At 42.8% G+C, this 23,831-nt stretch overlaps 1 protein-coding gene across 2 annotated transcripts in view; it reads left to right on the forward strand.

Annotated features, from left to right (window-relative positions):
* The first annotated feature begins 10,191 nt into the window (after positions 1-10,191).
* Positions 10,192-23,831, forward strand: part of Gpr39 (G protein-coupled receptor 39) — a 188,997-nt gene continuing 175,357 nt past the window's right edge. The window contains exon 1 of one of the 2 annotated variants that reach the window (XM_005390735.2): positions 10,192-12,055. In XM_005390735.2, the coding sequence (XP_005390792.1) occupies positions 11,196-12,055 (860 nt within the window). In that variant the 5' untranslated portion in view covers positions 10,192-11,195. The remainder of the gene's footprint in view (positions 12,056-23,831) is intronic. The other variant, XM_005390734.2, reaches the window with a different exon arrangement.

Here is a 23,831-nt window from a genome sequence, read left to right on the forward strand (position 1 = left end):
CTTGCGCTTGCCAGGCAGGCGCTTTGCCGCTGAGCTAAATCCCCAGCCCCTAGCAATCATGTCTTAATGATATCTTTTTCCTTAATGTTCCTAAGTTGTCAGAGCTCTGTTCTCATGAGCCCAGTACATGAAATCCAACTGTGTGCCTGACTAGTACAATAATGAAAACTCAGACCAGATTGGATATGCTGCTTCCCTGTCTCTCAGCTGGTAAAACCCATGTGTTCTAGTACACTTGAGCAGGTGATAATGAGGTGGCCTAGCGTGGAATGTGTCGTTGACAGAACTGAGTGTCAAATTTGTCAAGAACACATCTAGACTGACTCTGGGCTTATTGACCAAGAGCTCAAAAAAAGAGGCCAAACTCACAATATTGATTCTTGTAGAATGCATGACCTCTAACACTGAGTCCACCTGCCAAGGGACCCTGGATCCAGACTGGCTTTCATGATACTGGAGTCCAACTCACTAGTTACTTCCCTCCAGCCTGTTTGAATGGTATTGTGGTTTGAAAGACCAGAATACCTTGGACTGTTAGGAGATGGGGCCTGCTTGGAGCAGGTGGGTTCGTTGGAGCCATCTCCTTCGTTTCTTTCTGCTTACTAGCTCATTGATTGAGCAGATCACCTCCTTCCTACCTTTCCACAATGCTGTTTTTGCCTTGGAGCCCACTGACTATGCATGGACTGAACCCTCTGAAACTGTGAGACAAATAAACCTCTCCTCCTTTAAATTGTGGGGTCAGGTATTTCTCCCGGGTATTTTTCCCAGTGATGGGAAAGTGAGTAATATTAAGGGTTAGGTACAAGGACATAATTGCCTTTGGTGTCTTTCTGAGACATAGATGGGGCTGAGCTGTCACTTAAACTTTAGATTAGTATTTATCCTCCATTCTTTGCCAACATCTCTGCTTGCAATAAGGAGGAATTTGTTTATGGCTATAAGACAGTCATTGAGAAGAATCATGAAAGAGTTTACTCTTTCTCATATTTGTCAAACTATAAACATTCTATGTATTGGGAGGAGATGGTTTTATGTGTAGGAGAAGATATAAGTAAAGTAAAATCCCTTCTCTTGTGTACAACCTAAAATGGGCTGTGTTCAAAGGTCTGGAACTTGTAACACATGTTATCCCCTAGAATAGCAGTGCCTGAATGAAATGTACATTTCATCCATAGTGTGAACTGAGAAAGAAAGATAGACATCAGCTTCAGGCAGCTACCAAAGCTTTTGTTTGTTTGTTTCTGTACCTTTGAATACAATGAATACATTCCTTATATGCTGTAAGCTGTAATGGCAAAGACAATGAGGGTGTGACAGCTGGGAGAGCAGAGGCAGCCAGTATTAAATACATGTAGGACAAGGTCTGCCTTCATTTTAAAAAACAATGAACAATGACTTTGAGTAGCTGACTTAAGTTCAGGAAATTGGTGTGTTTTTCATTTGTTTCTTTGGTTAGTTTTTCAATGCACTGAAGGATTTTCACAATAAAATCTCCACTGAGATGGGGAGTGTGTATGGAAGGAGTGGTACTGTTTTTCTGAAGCTTGTCAAACAGGCTGATTAATTCCAGCAGCACAGGTAGATGCTAATGTAACTAAGGTCAAACTTGCAATTCTTTTTAGAGTAGCCATTTCATTTTACACTTATTGAAAGCATTATAAAGCCACAAGTTATATATTTAAACTGGCCTATTGCCACTTGATTGCCACAACTCTGCAAAAAGCTCAAAGCTCATTTTTACTGAAGATAAAGTTTGAGAATATAGAGCCCCTGTTGTTTAGTAAATTTTCTGTTATGTGGTCCGTTTGAAAACAAGGAGATCTGCTGAATGAAATATATGGTTGTTATAAAGATTCCCTGTATGTCATATATGTATCCTTCATTTTCAGAGATTAGGACTATTGTCTCTCTTGTAAGTATCTATAAGACTTGTTACATTTAACATGCAAAAAAAATTAATTTGCCCATTTCTTTTCTAAAAATTATATATATTTAGGTGTTCAACATGATGTATATATATGTGTGTGTGTGTATATATATATACATATTTACTAAGATGACTACGTCAGGCAAATTAATATATCTACTACCCCCTTAGTTGCCCATTTTTGTGTGTGTTATAAGAGCATCTAAAATCTGTTTTCTCAGTGTTCACTACTATTGTTAATTGTATTATATTATTAACTGCAGTCATCCTGCTCTACCTTAGATCTCTAGACAGATGCTACATAGCTACAACTTAGGGTTGTTTGACCTACTTATTTCCATTTTCTCTACTCCAGCAAGCATCACTCTACTTTTTGTTTCTATGTATTCAACCTTTGGATACCACATATGAGTGAGCCCTTGCAGTATTTTTCTGTTTCTAAATTATTTTACTGAGCATAATACACCCCAGTTTCATCCATATTGCTATCAGTGGCAATATCTCTTTTTAAAATGTGGAACAGTATTTCACTGTGTGTATGTCACACAGCTTCTTTATGCATCTGTCATTGGACACAAGCTCTTTCCACATCTTGGTCATTATGAATTACACTCCCATGAACATAGGAACACAGGTGTTTATTTCATTTTCTTTGTACCAATATCTGGGGAAAGGATTGGGAGGGATTGCTGTGTTATATAGTATTTTTATTTTTCTTTTTCAAGGAAGCTCCATACTGTTTTCCAGTGTACAAGTGTTCCCTTTCCTCCACATATTTACCAACACTTGTTATCTCTCTCTTTCTTTTTTTTAACAGGGAATCAAACTCAGGACTTTGCATTTGCCAGGCAGTCGCTGTGCCACTGAGCTATATCCCCAGACCTCTCGCTCAACTTTTTGATCACAGCCACTCTTACGGGTGTGAGGTGACATCTCATTGTGGTTTTGATTTGAATTTTCCTCATGATTAGTCATTCTGAGCACATTGTCATATATCTATTGGCCTTGGTTGGGTCTTCTTTAAAGGTGTCTGTTTAGGCTCTTTACCTATATGCTAATCAGATTGTTTGTTTTACTTTATTTGTTATTGACCAGATAAATGATTTGCAAATATTTTTTCCTACTCTTTTCTGTCTGAGGATTGTTTCTTTGGCTATACAGAAGCTTCTTAACTTAGTGTGGTCCTATTTATTCCTGCTTTTGTTGCTAGAATTTTTGTATGATAGCTAAAAAAAAATCATTATTAAGGCCAATATCGAGGATATTTTCCTTCTAGGAATTTTACACTTTAAGGTCTTACATTTATCCATTTATCCCTGGTCTAATCCATTTTGACTTGATTTCTATAAATAGTGCAATATAAAAGTCTAATTTCCTTCTTTTGCATGCAAATATTCAGTTTTTCCAATATCATTTACTGGAATATGATCATTTTCTCCTGCTATCTTCTTGGTTGCCTCATCAGAAATTAGTTGGCTGAATATGCTTAGGCTTACTTTTGGGCCTTTTGTCCTGTTCCATCCATTTATAGATCTGTTTACATGCTACTACAATTGTGCTTTGATTCTATAGCCTCCAGGTTTGTTTTACTTTTTCAAGATTGTTTTTAACTCTTTGCAGTTTTTGGTCATTCTGTATGAATTTTAAGGTTATTTTTTCCATTTCTGTGAGAAAATGCCCTTGGTATTTTGATAGGGATTACATTGAATATGTATATATCTTTGGGGATACTATGGACATTTAAACAGTATTAATTCTACTCTGTAAACAGAGAATGTCTTTCCATTTATTTGTGTCTCCTTCAATTTTCTCATTCATATTTCATTCTTTTTGGTGTATAGGTCTTCATTTTTTTCATGAAATTTATTTGCATTTTATCCATTTTGTTGCGCTATGAATGGGATTGTTTTCTAGATTAGTAATTGTTGTCTTATGATATCTAACAGTTTACCTGCTCTTGGCTTGACTTGCAGATATTCTCTTTCAGAGAAGTGACTGTCTTACTGCCTTAGAATCCACACCATGGTTTCCAGAAAGGATATGCTGAACCACTATGTGTTGATCTAAGTTCAATGGAATTCAGTAAGGTTTGGCATTTAATCAATACTGGCTCATATTCTAATGGGACTTGGAGTGTTTAGAATGTGCTATATGACCTTACAGGGCTCAGTCTCAACAGTAGCTTCAGCAGACCATGGACATGACATTAATGACAATTTGCTCTGGCCTAGCACTTCTGTGTGCCTGACACTGTTCTAAATACTTTCTCTGTCTATATTATGCTATTTATTCCTACAAATAACTCTTGGGCACTGTTACTTATTTTAAAGTTTACCTGAGGCCCAGAGATTAAGAAACATCCAGCGTTGGTGAGGGTCTAACAGCAGATGTCGTCCAGGCAGGAGCACATACCGGAGCAAGAGCTCAAACTGCAAAACAGCAAAACAGACATGATTCAGGGGTGATGCTCACTTCTACAACTGCTTCTCTTGAGACCAGGCATACCTTAGTCTCTTCTGAGGGCAGCTTTCCAAAGACCTGAGGACTTTCCAGGCAACCTCACCCCTTAAAGGTTTCAGCACCTCTCAACGCCACCACCCTAGGGAATCAAACTCCTAAGCCATGAACCTTTGAGGGGCACATCAAACCGTATCCGGAACATCATAGCCAGATACAGAAAGAGCTAGAGCTAGATCTAGAGATGATAGAGATATAGAGATAGAGATAGAGATAGAGATAGACAGAAATAGAGAGACAGATAGAGACAGAGAGACAGAGATAGAGATAGAGAGTAGATATCACCCACAGAATTCATAAGATGAAATAGTGGTGCCTATATATACATATATATTTGTTTGGTTTGTTTTAAAATGTTACATAGTTGACTTTTATGTGTTTTTTGTTTTGCTTCTTTCATGCATCATTATAATTTTAAGATCCAATCACAGTGTTCTTTGTAGCAGTAGCATATTCATTTCCATGGCTATGTAGCATATCTTTACATGAATATATCACATTTTATGTATTTATTTAATGTAGATGGATATTGGGATGTTTTTCAGGTTGTGGTAATCACTGAGAATGTTGCTATTGTGTGTGAATGTTGCTATCTTGTGTGTGAATTCTGATGACATGAACTGTAGAGCACATAGCCAGGAGGGTAATTGCTGGGTTCTGGAGTATGTTTCTACCAAACTTTGGTAGATACTGCCAAATTCTTCTAAAATGGTTGCACTAATTTATTCTCCATTTACAATGTGGGAGGGTCACTATTACCTTCATGGACAGATGGAATTGGTTGTCTTTAATTGTTAGTCAATCTGGTTGGTATGTGGTTGCTTTAATTGTAATTGTAATTTTCATTTCCCTGACTACTAAAGCTGTTGGGTAACTTTTCACTGTTTATTGTCCTTCTGGATTTCCTCTCTTAAGAATGTCTATTTATCTCCTTGGCCTGTTTGTAAGAATGGGTTGTTTATCCTGATTTTTAATAACTTTTATCTAAATCGGTGCTTGATCAATCATTTTGACAAAGTGAATATTTTTATCTACTTTGAGTTTGTTACAGAAATATTCATTAGAGTCTAATGTCAACTGCATGTATTCTCTGGAGGCTGTTTGTGCTTACCTTTGTTTACAGTGTTTCTTGCCTTGCAGAGCTTTTCTATGTTTATAGAGAAGTTCATTGACCTTTTCCTGTATCACATCTAGGATTCAGCTTTTAGGTGCTACAAATACAAGCCACATATAGTTTAAAATATTTCATATGTTAGTCACACTTTAAGAAGTAAAAAGGAGGTGAAATTATTTTAATAATATTTTTATGTATTATTAAATATATTAGTAAGTCTGTTATAGCCAAATACTTATCCTTTCAACATGAAATCAATGTAAAAACTATGAATAATTTACATTTTTATATCAATACTTCAAAATCTGATATGTGCTTTATTCTTAAAGCATGTCTCGGGTTAGATTACCCATATTTCACATGTTTATTGCCACTGGTGGCTACTATTTGAGATAGGTCATATCTTTGCTAAGAGGAGCTTTAGCTCTGTGGCTAGTTTATTTTTACAGTGAAGATCTGATACTTCTACAGTTGGCTCAATAAAATCTTACCACGGTTGGTTGAAACGTCAGTATCTTCCATCTCTGTGTGGCTTTTGGGCAGCTGTTTGGTGTAGAGCCCCCATTAGTTATCTTTGTCTCAGTTCCTATATTTTCTCAGCTCTTGAAGTCTTGCTGCTGCAGGTCCACTTAGTATTCACGCAAAGACACAAAAGGACCTCTGCACAGACTTCTGCAACTCGGTGAGCAACCCCCACCCTTGTAGCATGCATTCTGCTGTATAAATTCAATAGCGAAGCCCCCCTAACTGTCTCTGTCCTGTCTCAGCCGAGCGACTGTCTTCTGTTTGCAGTCTCCTTCCTGTCCTGTGGTAGGGAAAGGACCTCCAGGCAGCAAGTCTGGGTGATCCTACGGCTTAGCTCATTAGTTTACTGTGCTAGCAGCTTCCCATTACTGTTGAAAAAATTCAATTTGAAGGAAGAAAAGTTTATTTTGGCTCAGTACTTAAAAGTGTCAATCCTTGGTTGCTTGGCTCTTTGGCTTTGAGTCTGTGATGTACAGTATGCTGTGGTGAGAGCATATGGTAGAGAAGACTCCTAATCTCACAGTGGCTGGGAAGCAGAGAAGACCTCAGTGAGACTGGAGTCCCAGGGTCCTCTTCAAGGGCACCACCCCCTCAGTGACTGAACTTCCTTCTGATGGATTCTCCTCCTAAAGCTTCTGCCTCTGTGGTTCTCCTTGAAGCACAGGCCTGTACCATATGAGCCTTTAGGGGGCACCTAAGACCCAAATCATAACATTTATTTCTGAATTGGAGGTGAGTGGGTAGAGTAGAGGCTGTTTTTTGATGCTCAGAAGCAGAAGTCCTACATCAAAAAAAAGGTTTTGAGTTTATTAGTTTTCTTTCCAGTTTCTTTATAATTACTTTGTCTTTATTAATCCCTTTTATTGTCTTCTCTAATTTATCTTTTTATAACTTCATTTATTTTTATTCTTCCTGTTTATTAGGAACATTAATATCATGAATTTATTTCCCTGAGGGGCCCCTTTAGTTGTTTCCCCAAGTTCGGATGTGCAGGAGAAGCAGTACTTGCTCAGTACACAAAAAATGACCATTTTTGTGGTCATTATGCTCTAGATCATTTGCAGTTTTGGTCTTGGCTTTCTCTTTGATTCACACTTGTTCCAGAGATTTAAAAGTTTTTGAGATGGTAGAGTTTTATATTTCAGTTTTCTGGTACTGTTAATTTTTAGTCACAATGCATTATAGATAGTATCTGCACTGTTTATAATTTTTGCAAATATTTGAAGATTTCACTGTAGTTTACTACACAGTGACTATTATTTTACCACAAAACTTTGTAAACAATGTGTTATTCATTAAGAGTGTAGTGTTGACTTTAAATGACTAAATGTTATCAATTTGCACATATAAATTTCAATTAGCAATATTTTTCTATACGTATGTATATTGATATGTGTTTAGTTTGGGTACCAGTAGATTTCATATGTACATATATAATACTGTATATTTTTGTTTAGTATTTGAGATGGAGTCTTGCCAGTTCAGGCTCACTTTGAACTTTCTGCATAAACTAGGATGGCCTCAAACTCCTGATTCTCAGCCTCTAAAGCGCTGGGCTTACAGGCATGTCCCACCATCCCTGGCTACTTAGATTTTTTTTTTTTTTTTTTTTTAAAGAAACTTAGTGCTGGGCTGGGGATTTAGCTCAGTAGCACAGCGCCTGCCTGGCAAGCACAAGGTCGTGAGTTCAATTCCTGGTACCAGAGAAAAACCAAAAAAAAGAAACTTAGTGCTTTAAAAATGTGTGAAGGTGACTAGACTGTAAAAACCCCGAGGTCGTCTAAAATGTGTACACTTTTTTTTTTCTTTTGTACTGGGAATTAAACTCAGGACCTTGCGTTTTTCAGGCAGGCACTTATGCTGCTGAGCTATATCCCTGGCCAAATGTGTACAATATGAATATAAATTTGTGAAGCCTCTGAGTACAGAGTTGAGATAAAAGGATACCTAAGGTATTCTGTTTCTTCATTTGATTCCATTTTTTCTTTATGAAATATGCTTAATAAAAAAAATCTAGATTACACAGGCCTAGGCCTGGTGCCATACCAGTCTGTTATTAACAAGTGAGAGCATTAAAGAGTTTTTAATTGGTCCTAGGAAAAGTAAAGGTGAAATGAAAATGTAATTCCCCTGGACCTTTGTTCAAAATGTATTTTTCCATCACTGCTGTAAGAGATGAATTGTCATGAGCCTGTTTCTCACCACTTGGCCATGCATGCGTAGTCTGTGTTCATAGTTTGGGAGAGGAAAGTTGGTAAAGGAATTGGAGAGTAACGGAAATCTTGCTGAGTTGAGTAAGCTGGGGTTGTCAAATATATTGCAGCATGACAATCATGCTGCTGCTGGGGAGATAAGAAGCCCTGGGGCTGGTGACACAAAAAACTGCCCTTTCCCAAAGTGTCACTATTTGACCTGGTACCCAGATGTTGTGAATTCTGTCTTTGGACTTTTCTGACCCATCACTTAATCCCGTGTCAGTTTCCCCATCAGCAAAATGGGGGTATGCCCAGTTCAGGCCTTCTTCTTCTCGGTGGTTTGGGACAGTGAACAACTAGGGGGTTGTGCAGAGAAGCCCATTCAGGATTCCAAGGAGCCAGGAAAACCTAGGGCCCAGGTTCACTGCCCACCTTATTGCCCTATAAGCTTTGTGGAAGGAGAAGGGCACTTAGCTAGGAACAGTCATCAATCTGAAGTGAGTAAGGAGTTTCGCTGCCGGCAAGAAGTTCAAGCAGACAGCAGGAGGGAGTGGGGAGGCCTCCAGCAAAACGTCATTTAGGGTGCTGTGGAGAGGCAGAGGATACATGTCTGAAAGAGAGGGAAAAGATACATTCTTGGCTTTGGAGCTTGTTATTTAACAGAGAAGAGAGAAAGGGACACACGAGAGTCACATACGAAGCTATTATAAAGACCTGTGGCCATATAGCACCCCCTCTCAGATAATTAAAAATTAATAATCCACATCCAGTATGGCACACACCTCTATTCCAGCAAGCTGAGAAGCTGAGGCAGGAGGATCAAAAGGTCAAGCTCAGCCTGGGCAACTGAGGGAATTCGCCAGACTGTCTCAAAGTACAGAATTTAAAAAGGAAAAGGGCTGGGGATGTCGCTCGGGGTGAAAGCCTTGAGTTTTAGCCTCAGTACGGGGGTGGTGGAGGCGGGTCAAGAACTCCTGAGGTTGTCAGACCATGGCTCTAGGGTTTGGCTCAGAAACACATTCCCCGTGTTTCTATGCGCATCATTTAGGACACATTTCCTAGCACCTGCAGTACTCCCAGAAGCCCTCCTGTTAGGGGTTAGAAATGAGGCCTCAGGGCTCAAATTCCTGTTACATTCCAAGTTTCTATCTCACTCTTTTTTTTTTTTTAAACTTGTGTATTTTAAAGATGTACACCATGGCATTTTGACATACACGGTGAAATGATTCCTACAGTTAGGCAAATTCGATCAGAACTTCCAGAGTGAGGCGTGTTCCGCCTAAAATCTACTCCCTTAGCAAAGGTTCACCGCACGACAATACTGTGAGCCTCTTGTGAGTGCTGGTGCTGTAGGTTGCATCTCTACATTTACTCACGGTACAACTGCACTGCCTGCCCTTTGGCCTGTAGGTCAGCCCCTTCTTCTCCCTCCCGTCCTGAGCAACAACCCTTGCTCCGCTCTTTGCTTCTGTTTTTGCCTTGTTTTATTTTGTTTTTTTAAGGTTGCACTTATAAGAGATCTTGCTGTCACTCCCTCTTTTAGGGCTTTGGGAAGCACCTATCCTCCGGATCCCCGATGGTCAGGGTCACAACAGCCTGTGCTGGGCAGAGTGCACTTTCTCTTTTCTTTCTTTAAGGCAGTGGTTCTTAACTTTACATTCCCTTCCACATCACCCTTTGGCGACTTCTGGAGACCTCCGGTCACTCCTCCTGTCACTCCTCCTGTCACTGCCTGCACAAGACAGCTTCCCTCCCTTCTACCGCTGTGCTTTGCGATCTTGGAGTAAGAAGATCAAAACGCGCTCACTGACGCCTGACCCTCGCGCTGCCTTCCGCGCAGTGAGGCCGTGCCGGGACCGCCGCAGCCTACCCCGGCCTCCCGGCTGTGCGGTATCCGGTATCCGCTGTGCTAGGGGACAGCGCCGAGCTCACCTTCCCACACCGCCTGAGAGGGGGCGGACGGTGAAAGGGGGCCCGGGCTTTTCGTCCCCCCTGGGGATGAAGCACCCTCGGAGGCTTTAAACAAAGTCAGGGCTCTTTTATCCGGATCCCACTAGCCCGGTTGGGGCTGACTCAGCTCCTTCGCTGCACCCGGCGCTCCCTAAAGGAGCGAGCGCCCTGCCGCTCTCCCAGGGCCGGCGGCGGCGAAGGCGGGCCCAGGCGAGCTGTCCACAGCGGCCCAGAGCTGGCCTTGGAGGGCCCTGACGGTTGTGGGGTGCACGGCGCGGTGGCGAGGAGGAGGTACCTTCCTCCAAGCCAGCGAGCGCCAGGGGCGCCCTGCAGCTCCCAGCTCCGGGGCTGCACCCTGGGAGGCTGTCGGGCCGAGACGCCAGGCCGGCTGGCAGGGCTGCGGGGCGGCGGGGAGGTGCGGCCGCCCGCCTTCCCCACCGTGCCTAACTGTTGAGTCAAACTCCGCTGGCTGGCTGGACCTGCAGCCAGGCCTCGGCACAGTTTGCTGTGGTTAATGATTGATCACCGACTACCCTTTCCGGAGCTACCCAGAAGGTCTGGAGGGCGGGCCAGGGCGGCAAGGGCCAGGGAGCAGGAGCGGGGGCGCAGCGCCGCGAGTCCGGGTGGCGCCCTCCGCGCAGAGGGTTAGGGCAGGGGCGCGGGCGCTGCGCGGACCCGCGGAGGGGCGGGGAGGCCCGGCCGCCCTCCGCAGCTGAGTCCCAGCCTCGCGCCAGCTCTCCTCTCTCAAAACCCCACCCCCAGGCACCCCAGCCCTCTCCTAGCGTGGATTGCTCCAGGAAGCTCCCATAAAAGCACCTCAAGTGCTAAATTACTTCTGCCTGGGAACTCTAGAGTGAGTCCTGCGTCCAGTCCCGCAGAGTTGCAGCCAAGAACTTGGAGGTCTGTTGGCAGGAGAAAGGAACGTTGAGAAGTCTTTGGACCCGGTGGCGCAGCACTCTCTGTCATGGCCTCACGCAGTGACTCCAGCAGGGACTGCTCCCATATCATCGATCACGACCATGTCCCCCAATTCGAGGTGGCCACCTGGATCAAAATCACGCTCTTCCTGGTGTACCTGGTCATCTTTGTGGTGGGCATCCTGGGGAACAGCATCACCATCCGTGTTACCCAGGTGCTGCAGAAGAAAGGCTACCTGCAGAAGGAGGTGACCGATCACATGGTGAGCCTGGCGTGCTCCGACATCTTGGTCTTCCTCATTGGGATGCCTATGGAGTTCTACAGCATCATCTGGAACCCTCTGACCACCCCCAGCTACGCGCTGTCCTGTAAGCTTCACACGTTCCTCTTCGAGGCCTGCAGCTACGCCACGCTGCTCCACGTGCTGACGCTGAGCTTTGAGCGCTACATTGCCATCTGTCACCCCTTCAGGTATAAGGCCATGTCAGGACCCTGCCAGGTGAAACTGCTGATTGCCTTCGTCTGGGTCACCTCTGCCCTGGTGGCACTGCCCTTGCTTTTTGCCATGGGTATCGAGTACCCTCTGGTGCACGTGCCCGCTCACCGGGGCCTCATTTGCAACCGCTCCCGCACCCGCCACCGGGAGCAGCCCGAGGCTTCCAACATGTCGATCTGTACCAATCTCTCCAGCCGCTGGACCGTGTTCCAGTCCAGCATCTTTGGCGCGTTTGTCCTCTACCTCTTGGTCCTGCTCTCTGTGGCCTTCATGTGCTGGAACATGATGCAGGTGCTCATGCGGAGCAAGCAGGGCACAATGGCCGGGACCGGGCAGCAGGTGCAGCTGAGAAAGTCTGAGAGCGAGGAGAGCCGGGCCGCCAGGAGGCAGACCATCATCTTCCTGAGTGAGTGAGTCCCTGAGTGGGTGACCTTCCCACTCACCCACCTGAGCCATTTCCTGTGGTCCTCTTCCCTGGAAGTCTTGACCTAGAAGTGTAAACTCAAATTCATTGAGGCAAAGGTCAGAGCAGAGTGCAGAATGAGGGTATTGACCTTGATCTGGGTGTCAGGAGGTTTCTTTAGATTTTGAGGTTTTGCAGTGGGTTATGGTGAAAAGAACACCAGACTAAGAGTCAAGAAGTCTGGAAACACATCTCTGTGACCTCAGGGCAAGTCACCCAAACTTATCTTGGGTAAAATGGGGATGACGATAGTGGGAAATACAGGGAGGATATAGGTAATGCAGGGCAGGTGAAAGTTCTCTGTGAGCTAGTTCTGCAGAGATAAACAGACTACCTTGTCTCCTCTCTTTGCTCTGGAGAGCCTGTTTCAAATAATTAGCTTGTGCTCCTATTTTTCTCTTTTGGAGCAACCAGACTGATCCCTTATTCCCCCTGGAATGATCCTACTGCCTGTCTTAAGAAAACGGAACTCTTAGACACTCTCTCTCCAGGGTCGTGCTCTCCCCAGGGTAGTGCTTGGGTTTCTGCAGCAATAGGTCTGTTTCTTACCAAAGCAGAGAAAAATGGCAGCATGGACCATTTGGTCCAGAAAAAGACAATTTGGCAGATTTGTGGGTCTTGACTGATTATCTACAGTAACCAGTTCCCATGTAAAGAGAGTTGTTTGCTTTCCAGACTTTGTTTTGATAGAAGTGTTTAATATCAAGGCCATTTCTGGATTTTGAGGGACTATTTCAAGAGAATTCCAGGATCTGTAAGGCCCCAAAACCTTCAGAAGAGGGACCTTGTCCTTGTCTTCTGGAGACAAACTTTACTGTAGACACATGAAATGTGTATGAACAAAGGGCTTTAAAGAATTATTTTTTTAGCTAAAATAAGAAAAGAGTAATATTAAGGGTATTTGAGTGTGAATCAGAGAGAAGTTGGTATTACAGGCGTTTCTTGCTTCTTCCTTCTCCCTTTCCCAGTATGGTGAGTCAGGAAAAAGAATCATGCTTGGTGCTATTTGCTTTGGTGTGGGAAACCTGAGTAACTAGTTCCAGGGGCGGGAGTTGGAGGAGAAAATTGGAAGGCACGTGAGTCTGTATCAGCGCTGCTCCTGCTCTTGGGCGTGTTTGCAAGCAGGTGACTTGATTTTAATCTAAATGATCAAAAAAGAGAGCAGGAACTTGCAAAGTTTGGTTATCTATGCTGCAGCCTGGGCTACGCTGGGTAGTTTCTGTTTGCATTTCCTAGGGGAGGAATGGGAGGCTTGGACTGGACAGATCAAAATCTCATCAAGTGCAACTCTAAGGTTCTCACTCAGCTTTTTAGAGGGTCTGGCCATAACTTTTGTAGGCATGTAGTGAAGAGAAAATGAAATAAGGCAGGGCTTCCACAAACAAGGTGCTGTCTAGATTAACCTGCAGTGTTGCTGCTCCCTTGGGCCGGCCTCACTTGAAGCTGGAGTAGGGAGTCCTGGCAGGCATCCTCTGGAGGCCTGGGAAAGACATTCAAACCGTCTCAGTCTTTGTTTCCCATTGGCTGCTACCCAGAATATACTGCGGAGAAATGGACATTGCACTTGCTTAACGCTTGCGTATTTGTGGAAAGACTGTTTCTTCTAATGTGTCTCCTAGCTACTTAGGCTTATCTTGAAGTACTTAGCTGTATATACTGTAATGTGAATGGTGGATTTCTGTCTTTTTTGTGTGTAGGGCAGTAAGAATTAGAGGGTAGACGAGAATGTATAAGTGTCGGGCTGTAGCGGGCACCTGTAGCTCAGCCTACCTGGCATGTATGAGGATCTGGGTTTGATAACCCACACAGCTGCTCCCCCCAAAAGGAAATTACTTCTCAGTCTAATTTAGGAATTAAAGTTGCCTTCAGTCAAAGGAAACATGATTGATTTACCTTTGCTCTCTGACCGCTGTCTGCATTACAAAAATTTTCTCTGAGTAGATATGTGTTCTTTTCCCAGTGGGTGTTCCAAGTTAAAGTCTGCTGTCATTTGGTAGTATCAAATCAGAATGTGACAAGAGTTTATGTAGAGGTGGAGGGGACCTTGGGGATCATCTCCTTGGGTTAGTAATTGCCTGGAGTGAGTTTGTTCTCTGGGATGCTTCCATCCTTTGCTCCTAGCTCTCTCCCTCTTTCTTGTAACAACTATTGTATTAATCACCCACTGTGCTCCCAGCACTAAGATTGCTGAATGGCAATCAGGTGCTCAATGTGGGACTATGTCTTGAGGAAATATCCATTTGTATTTAGCCCATTTCCTCTGCAGTAGGTTTTCAAAGCAGCTCTTGCAAATGTCCCCCTCTGCCAATGAGTTTCAAAGAGCTTTTAAAAATAGGAACCTCCCTAATTAACTCAAGTTAGGAAATAAATTAATGGACCGAAGAGGTAAAAATCATGGTCTGCATCCATCAGATTAATATAATGCAATTTACTTTGTGTGTTTCATAAAACTTGTGCTCTCGGGCATTTTTAACCCAGAAGAAATGAACATATAAATTGCTTACAAATTGCTGGATTTAATATAGTGAGTTTGCTGTCCTTTTAGTATTTCATTTGACAGATGGATCAAATTAAAGCAAATATTTGTTCATCTGAAACATATTTTGAATTTAATGTGAAATGTAAATGACGACGTAGCACAAGATGTCTTTGAAATTCTTGGAGTTAGAAGAAAAACAAGGGTCCCTCCTCCCCATTTTTAAAAATTTTAACTTCTGTATAATGGAGACAAAATTCTTAAATCTATCCAAGATGAAGAAGCCCATGTAGCTATCAGGTTTCCTTTCTGCATCTTTCATTTTTCTGCCCAAGGTGAGTTGCTGGGCTGGAGAACAAGGAAAACAAATTAGGAGCAAACCGGGGGAGAAGAAAATGCTGAGATGACTACAGGTCCCAAGCCATTTGCAGTAGAAAAAGATAATGGAAAAGAGCACATTCCTGTGAATGTGAGTGCCTTTCTTGTCCCACGCCAGTTCAGTGACAAACCAGGCTGAGGTTGTTTCCGGCTGCAAGGTTATGGCTTACGTGGGTGTGGCAGTACTTGACCAATGTCAGAACAGAGGTTCTGAGTCTGGATTTGGGCCTCTTCTGGAGAAAAGGCATTGGTAGATGTGGCTCTTTGTCTCTTGGTTGTTGAGGATGTGCAACACGCAAGGCTTTCCCGTACCTTTCTTTCCACCTTTGTCTTTCTAAACCTCTGCTTCAGAATGAGTCTCACATGTGCCCAGCATCGAGGCCCATGGATGTGTGGCTTTCTGTCAAGTCTCACCCACTCCAAGTGGAACAATGCAGTGGTTTCAAATGAATTTTAATCTGTAACTTTCAGGAACATGAAAGGGTTGGGCGTCTATTGCAGCTGCCTCCCAAGGGCAGCAATTGACTTCAACAATAGTTAGGCAAAAGGATTTTTACAGACAATCTTGGAGCTACAAAATTAAAGGAACGTTATAGAAGATTCTGCTACAATGATAATTGTCTTCTTTATATTCTGATTTATTGTCCTAAAACAGAGGGCAAGGGAAGGAATGACACCAGATGGCAGGAATTGCCCTTGAACTTGGGTTGCCCATGGGAGGATCTCTTGAATATGACCATCACTCATCACACATGTTTGGGTGGAAAAAGGGTAAGAGTTGCCACTGTCAAGGGATATATTTAAGTATTGGTGGAGTGGGCTAGGAAGGGAAAACAAGATCAGAGGTATATCACATCACACTTGTATCCTTTCGGTTTTTAGACTCCAGATTTATTTATTTTATTTCATTTTATTTTATTTTACTCTTGTTTTTTTGAGACAGGGTTTTGCTATGTAGTTCAGGCTGGCCTCAAACTTACAGTGATCCTCCTGTCTCAACCTCCTGAATGCTGGGATTATAGGTGTGCACTACCATGCCTGGCCTTAGACTCCAGATTTAGAGAGCAAGGAAAAAGGGTGAAAGAGAGAGAGAGAGAAAGAGAGTGAGAGAGAGTGAGCACGTGCTGGTATGACCTCTATTGGGCTCTTTATCTGAGGGCAAACAGTTCCTGAATAGAACTCTTAAAGTAAATTCCCTTAACATGGTAGGGACTTGAAAATGAAATTATGAAGGAAACTTGTATTTTATAAGTATAGGTTATAATTATGATAATGTTAATTCTTATAAAAATTATTCAGCATTAATCAAGTGCTGCTTTTTGAGGACAGGATTTTTCTGATGGAGCTTTTTGATAACCTTTGTTTTGGATTTTCCCAGGATGTTATAAAGAAATCTTTCTCCCAAAGGCTTGTCATATTTTTTACTATTTAAATCATCCACACTGAAGCTCATGTCCTCGAATCATTATTGTCAATGTCCCATTATTTCACTATTTTTTTATTTTTATTTTGAGACAAGGTCTTGCTAAATTGCCCAGGCTGGCCTTGAACTTGTGATCTTCCTATCTCACTCAGACTTCCAGGTAGCTAGAATTACAGGTGTCCACCCCTACACCTGGCTTTATTCTACTATTACATGATTTAATTTGGACAAACTTTCGTTTGTCAATGCTTGGCATTTCATCCATGTGTTTCTTCAGCTCCTTGTTCATTGATCATGAAATTTAGTACTTTGTATCCAAGCCATAACCGAGAATATAATTATTTTAATCTGAGCAACTTTGTTGGAGATAACAATATGCAATACAACAACCACTGTTAATGCCTATCATTTTGTTTTGAAACACTGTATCATTTTTATTGTTTTTACTTTGTTTATTTTTTGTCTATGTTGTTGTTACTTTATTTTTAAAATTCTCTTTAAAAATAAAAAAATCCCCATATTTCAGTATATATCAAGGGTTACATGGAAACTGTTGCTTTCAAATGCTTCTAAAAGTGCCATAAGAATCTTTTAATAGTTTTTCTTGATTAGTTTAAATACTGGTCTTACAATCATGGTTTCACCATTAATTTTCTTAGCAAAGGCTTTTTTTGTGCTGTAAAAGGATATGTCAACCCACTCTCTCAGGGAACTATCACCAGAATTCAATTAGTGAATTTTTTTGTGTAAGACAGTATTTTGTCTCAAATATTTGAATATATGAGGAAGAAGTTTTCACTCAAATATTCAAATATTCTATTCTCTTCTTCCCTTTATTGATGTAGATGTGGCTCTAATAAATGATATTTCATGTTTATTTTTATAGTTGTGATATCTGTCATAAATTGCAAATGTCCTGTGATCAGCCTGGCAGACAAATATGGTAATGCTGCTTTATTTGTATAATCAGACTGTCTTAAAGATTTCATTTCTCTGTTGGAGAGATGCATAGTTCCCCAGGAAGGGAATATTGGAGTCCCAGACCCCATTCATTAGCAAGCCTGTTCATCTGTCTTAGTTGCATGCCTCATGGGTGCTGCCGGAGTATAATCAGGCAGCAGAGGCCTTTGCTGAGCGGAGTATTCAGCTTATTAATGCTAAAACTGCTCAGAATAAAAGCCATTTGTGAACTGAGACAGCACGCAGGAAGAATATGGAATTGGGAGTTCAACAGCCCCACGGTCCTGCCTGAGTGGACAAGCTCCCCCAACTCAACACTGAGATGATCCTCCACACTTAGCCACCTTTTCCTTCTGCCACCTCCTGTGGCAATTGACACTCCACCTCTGCTCCTTAGATACTGAGTGCTGGAGAGAAGGTTGGTCATCGTCATCATTGCTGTACTTCTTGTAATGAGACGCTGGTCAGCCTCACCTGGGCCTGCTGGATGGAGGACACTTTATCTTGCAAGCACTTTTAAAGAATGTCAGTTCACAGAGTATCTTCTGTGCTTTGTGGGGTTGTTTGTTTGTTTTGGAGACAGGGTCTCCCTATGTAGCCCAGGCTGGCCTGAACTCACAGCGATCTTCTTGCTGGGATTACATGCACTTGTCACCACACCCATCTCCCCTTGTGCTTGGTTTGCAGAAAGCTTTGCTCTTGCCCGGCTGCCTGGCTGTTCTTTACATGGCAGCCACAGCGTCTCACTGGCACCCCCATTCCAACCCCGACACACTAAATCCAGCCACTGGCTTCAAGGGCTCTCATATCCAGTGAAGACTAGAATCCTGCACGTAAACCTGCCCTGGGTGGGCTGCCTGGCCAGCATACTGCATTCCACTGTCACCGCATGTTAGTCTTCTTTGGATGCCATTACAAAAACCATCGGCTGGGCGGCTTAAACAATAGACATTTATTTTCTCACGGGTCCGGAGCCTGGAAGTGGGAAGTCACGGTGGCAGTATCTGCCCTGGGCTTGCGTTTGGCTGACTTCTCACTGCATGCTCTGCTGGCTCTTCTGTGTGCGAGTGTACTCTGGGAGTCTCTTCCTCTTCGTGGGACACCAGTCCTGTCTGATGAAGGACTTGCCCTGTGACTTTATTTAGATTTAATTATCTCCAGAAGGCCCCTTCTCCAAATACAGACATTTTTGGGGCCAGGGCTTTGACATTTTTTTTTTTTTTTTTGGTAGAGGATACAATTTAGTCCAGAGTACCCCTCCATTGCTGGGCTCCACTGGCCCCCTCAGTTCCTACAATAGACACAGCTACCCCTGCAGCCTTGGTACATGTTGTTTCTGGTTAGTAAGATGTTTTCTGCCTTACTCCAAGCTCTGCAGCCTCACCAACTCCAGCATGTTACTCTCTTCCTGCTCCAAGATCCTATGAGGAAGCTCCATTCATCTTCAGACTTCATTAAAACTCTCTTGGAACAATACTCACTCTTGTAATTTGGCAATTGTGTAGTGTTTGATAGGCTTTTGTCGTCTTTCCTATTCCTTGAGGGCAGGAGCTACGCCTCATTTTGCTCAGCAGTGTACCTTCATTCTAGCATGGTGCCTGGCACCTAGCAGATGAATTCAAACTCAAGAAAAATTTGTTGACCAAATAAATACATGAGCAAGCCTCAGTTTCAACTGGAGAAATAAAGTTCTATTTGTCCTGAGGCATATGTATTCCCAGTGGAAATATTCTCCTCAGAAATTCCCTGCTGAGTCTGAAGCTAATGATGCTCTCTTTGAAAGAGATCCAATCCCACCGAGGCCTCTTAAAAAGTCAGGCCATCGTGAAAGACACTTAAAATTTAACTCCCCTAAGAAAATGACCAGTCTGTGCTAATCGGCCCCTGGATAGTAGTTGTAACCATATGTACCTGCCAGAAGTAGCCGTGAAATGAAAGTGATTCAGGTGATGCTTAATAGTCTTTGCTAAACATCGTGCTGTGAGTTTCCAGAGAGCCCTTAGACCTGTAGCTTTGTTAAACAAGATGTTGATGCAATTGGACAATTCTTAAAAATTGTATTTTAGCAGGCGTTTCGGCACTTGTTAACAAGAGAGTGCTCAGGATAATGAAGAAAGGATCCAGTGGGGGTTATATTTTAAAAATATTAGACTAAGGTGTTCTCATTTCCTCTTACATTGCAGTCACAGGGAGCCATCTCCCTCAAGGCAGAGCCACAGGCTTATTGCCCCATGGGAGGAAAGATCCGCTGCTTCCTGTTACAGGGTGCTGCAAATCAGTTTTGGGAGTAGAGGTTAGGTTTCTTGACTTCTTCAGCTGAGCAATTATCTCGAAAGCCAGGATTTATGAAGGAGGGAAAAGGATTGTAAACTCTATTTCTGTTCCTTTAATATACTGGATGGCCAGCCTGGTAGGCCAGATCAGCCAGTTGCCAGTTGGGGATAAGACCATAGCTAAGGGGTTTGAAATTCCTCCTTGGCAACCACTGAAGGGTAATTTTAAGGAGTAAAACAGCGTAGTTCAGTCTGTGGTGCTGCCCCTGGGTGGCAGCATTTGTTGCACTGCCGTGCAGGTCTGGTTGTCTTCCCAGAGTGAAGAGGAGACATCCTGCATCAGGACCTCCTCCTGTAGAGGACCTGGTCCCGGTGAGCTCTTCTTGCCATTAGGCCCATTCCCTAGTTCTTGCCTTTCCCAAGTCTGGTTGCTGTCACAGCCCTCCGCAGCCAGTGACTGCTTCTGCATAATTCCTCATGCTTCCATAGCATGGAAGCCCAAACTGCTCTGACATAGCTTCGGCTTTGGTCAGTAGACAGCTCTGAAGAGCAAAGCTAGGTGATAGGAGGTCTAACTTGTTATTTCTATTGTACAATGGTCTGTCCATTCTTCAGTGATAATCTCAAACCCCTGCTTCTGGGAAGCCTTCATGGACCACTGCAGCCTACAGCGATCTTCCTATGCAGATGCCGCATCTTGGATATTTCTCAGAAGGAGGCACAGTTGTCTCCTGACCATACCTGTAATTCCCTGCGATCAGGGACTTAACACACTCATTACAGTGGCTGCTCTTTTTGGAAAGGCGGGAAACCATCTAAACTATGATCCTCAGGAAGCTATCTCAGTTTTACTTGCCTCTCTTCTCTTTCCCTGTAGAAAGCTGAATTCTGAGATGGCTTCCTGAACCCCTAGTGCCTAGGATATATATACCTTCTCCCCTCTACTCAGTCAAACACTAACCTAGGTGTTGCGGTGAAGAGATTTAATAGAAGTAATTAAGGTCCCAAATCTGTTGACCTTAAAATAGAGAAATTTTCTGTGTGGGTTTAACCAAATCCCACCACCCTTTGAATCTGGACTTAGAGGTCAGCAACAGGAGAAGTCAGCGGATCAAATAATGCAAGACAGTTCACAAGTGAGAAATTCTTTGTTGATAGCTTTCAAGATGAAGTGAACCTCATACCAGAGCATTCAAGGAATATTTGGGAGTTGAGAACCAGTCAGGGTATAAGGATTTAAGTGAATTCAGAGGTGGATTTTCCTCCAGAGTGCTGGGAAAATAATTCAGCATGTACTTTTATTAAAATAGATGTCTTAAGCTGTGTTTTTGATAATTTGCTATGCAGTAATAGAAAACCAAACCTCCTCTCAACCCTGATTAAGGGGCTTCCAGATAAACTCATGCCTTAGTTAGACCTTCTAAGACAGGTCCAATCTCCAGAAGTTTTTCTCTAAAAAGTCTCACCTTCTAAGAACTGCACTCTTGGGACAGCCACTTATTGCCTCGCCATCCACATACTGATCAATGATCAGTGATTAATGATCAGGAGATTTGTGCTTAGTGAGCAGAAAGTTTACTGGACTCCAGAGCACCCTGGAATGTTCACTGGAGTTTTAGACTCATGTTTCAGGTATTCAAAGTTTGCTGATATGAGTCGCACTAGCAGGACTTTTGGAATCCTGAATACTTTGTTCACTGAAGAAGAAAATGATATTGAATAGACTTAATACTTATCATTCTTTTGGTTGTTCCTCTGCTTCATAACCTTGCACTAAGTAGGTGCTGAGTAAATGCTTGATGAATATGTTCATATCTGGATGGCTTTTCCTTTTCCAAGGGTCTTCTCCTCCAGAATCTCTCCTTCATTATTTAGCTTCAAATGGAAAAAATAGTGGGGAAGGAAAGCCAGCCACAGTGCTAGAAGCCATTCTGAGTAAAAAAGATCTCTTGGGCTATCAAACTTCACCATTTTCTGGCTTTCGGGTTCCTGCCAACTTAGAAATGTGACAACATTTCCTGTTTGCACTTTCCGCGTACAGCATCCATCCTGGCAGGCAGAGGGCTTTCTAGACATCTCCTCCTGCTGTTTTACACATCTCAAGGGTGGCTGCATAGTTGGAGAGCAGTGGTATTACCAGAACCTGACAGACAGAAATCAGGAGGCACCTGCAGCATTAAGTTGCTATTGTACTTGTTAAATGTCTAACTGGCTATGAAACCGAAAGCATGCAGAAATGGGAGTCCGGCCCAGTAGGGAATGATGAGGTTCATTGAACATGTGGAGAAAAGCCATCCTCTTTACCTAATAAAGGGGAAAGAAACCTACTCTACCTTAGAAATAAAACATTCTGCACAGGGCGTGTGAGCAGAGCAGAAGTCATTTGGCTTTATATATTATAATTCTTTGGAAGACATGATATACTCAGCAGAAAAACAGTTTTCTGGGAAATTTATGAGTCTACTTTCTGTATATTGCCATGCTGAAAAATTAAATATCATCTCGAAATGACAGCTGTGTATTTTCTATGTTTAAAAGACAGCTGATGTGTTGTCACTATTTGTCAAGTTCAAGTTTGTCTTGACAGCTGACAAAGTGGGTCACCTTGGTGATTGAGGGTTGCTGTGCAGAGGATGGAAACGTCTGTAGAAGTCAGCTCTTCTCTTTCTTAGGCCTGGAATTTTCCTGATCATTGTAAGCCCACTTCCACCAAGAAGACTGCCTGGGTTGGCTTTACCCTGTTCTAGTCACACCAGTCAATCTTCCTGTTCTGTTTGGGAGTTCACTCAAGTATTAATAAAATTTAGACTGTGAGTCATATCTAATAGAGATCAAGATATTGATTGCCCCTTTCAAGGAGCTTAATGTTTTTCTAGTAGCGGCATGAAAATGTTGAGCTGGAGCTTTCTAGAAACCTTAAAGCAGTCCTTGATAAATAACACAAGCTAGTGTTTGTTTATGAAGCAAGCTAGTTCTTGGCTCCAAAATTTTTAATAGAGCAGTTAATTGGCTATAACTCCCAAGATGTTGCCTCTATCCATGATCTTCACAATGAGGTCCATGGACCAGCAGCATTAGCATCCCCTGGGAAATGGTAAGATTGGATTCTAATCAGCATTCTAAGCAGCTGCCAGTGAGTGAAGTGCCCTCATGCTGAAATACAAGAGGAGTGATCCATGGCCCTTGGAAGGGATTCTTTAACTTGGAAAGAGTAGGAAAGGATGAGTTGGAAATGATGAAACTCACTGGACATGGTAAGAGCTCAGTTGTTTGTTGTGTGGTTTTAACAGGTAGGAATTTATTTTACCACACTTAACTCCTAGAAACTTCCCATTACTTTATTTAAAAAAAATTAAATGTGGCTCCAAGTCCTTATATGTAAAGTGGGGAGAGTTTTAATCTCAGTAGCAATTGGTGAGTGAGGGGACTACTTCCTTATGTTGTATTAAAATGCAAGGGGCTTATAAGGTACCCAGAAATGAGCCATTTGGCTCTTTCTTCAACGTACTTCCTGTTTTTCCTTCTGCTCCATCATTCTGCTGCCAGAGCATGGGAGCAGTCAGTCAGATGACAGCCTTTATTGTCTATCTTCATTCCTCCTAACATCACCATCGCAAGGGTATAATTAACCTCACTCTGCATCCGGGCTTTCATACCTTCCAGATTTTTTTCTCTGAGCAGAGCAACGGCCCTGAAAGGTAGATGGGTTTCAGCTGGGGACTTGCTATGTAGGTGAGGGTGGGAAGGGAAGAAAACATGATGCTGAGTCTGTGAACAATTGCCTTGCTTTTTGGCTACCTAGCAGCTGTAGATCATCCTTCTTGTGTTCAGCAAAGTCCGCATTTTTGAGTCCTGCTTCCCTATGACAGTGGCCAGAAGCTTACTTTCCCAGCTTCCTTTAAAGATGGAATGCAGCATTGCGACCTTGGCTGAGCTAATCACACAAACTGGCATGAGATACTCATTTGGAAGAGAATAATGGAAGGGAGCCACATGGATTTTTGGGGACAAGGCCAGTGTGTGATGTGACATTAAGGGAGAATAGGTGAGAACTAGATAAAACATCTTGGGTCAGATGTTGGCGGGACCTTTGCATTGGTGCAGTGTAGTGCGTATGGCATATGGCGATAGGATTCCTGGCCATGTACCACATTCTCTGGCTCTCCTAGGGATTATATAAAATAAACAATAGCTTCATTTCCAGTTGAAATTG

The sequence above is a fragment of the Chinchilla lanigera genome, unplaced genomic scaffold (genome assembly GCF_000276665.1).
Source record: "Chinchilla lanigera isolate Chin_1 unplaced genomic scaffold, ChiLan1.0 scaffold00039, whole genome shotgun sequence".
In the NCBI taxonomy this organism is placed as follows: domain Eukaryota; kingdom Metazoa; phylum Chordata; class Mammalia; order Rodentia; family Chinchillidae; genus Chinchilla; species Chinchilla lanigera.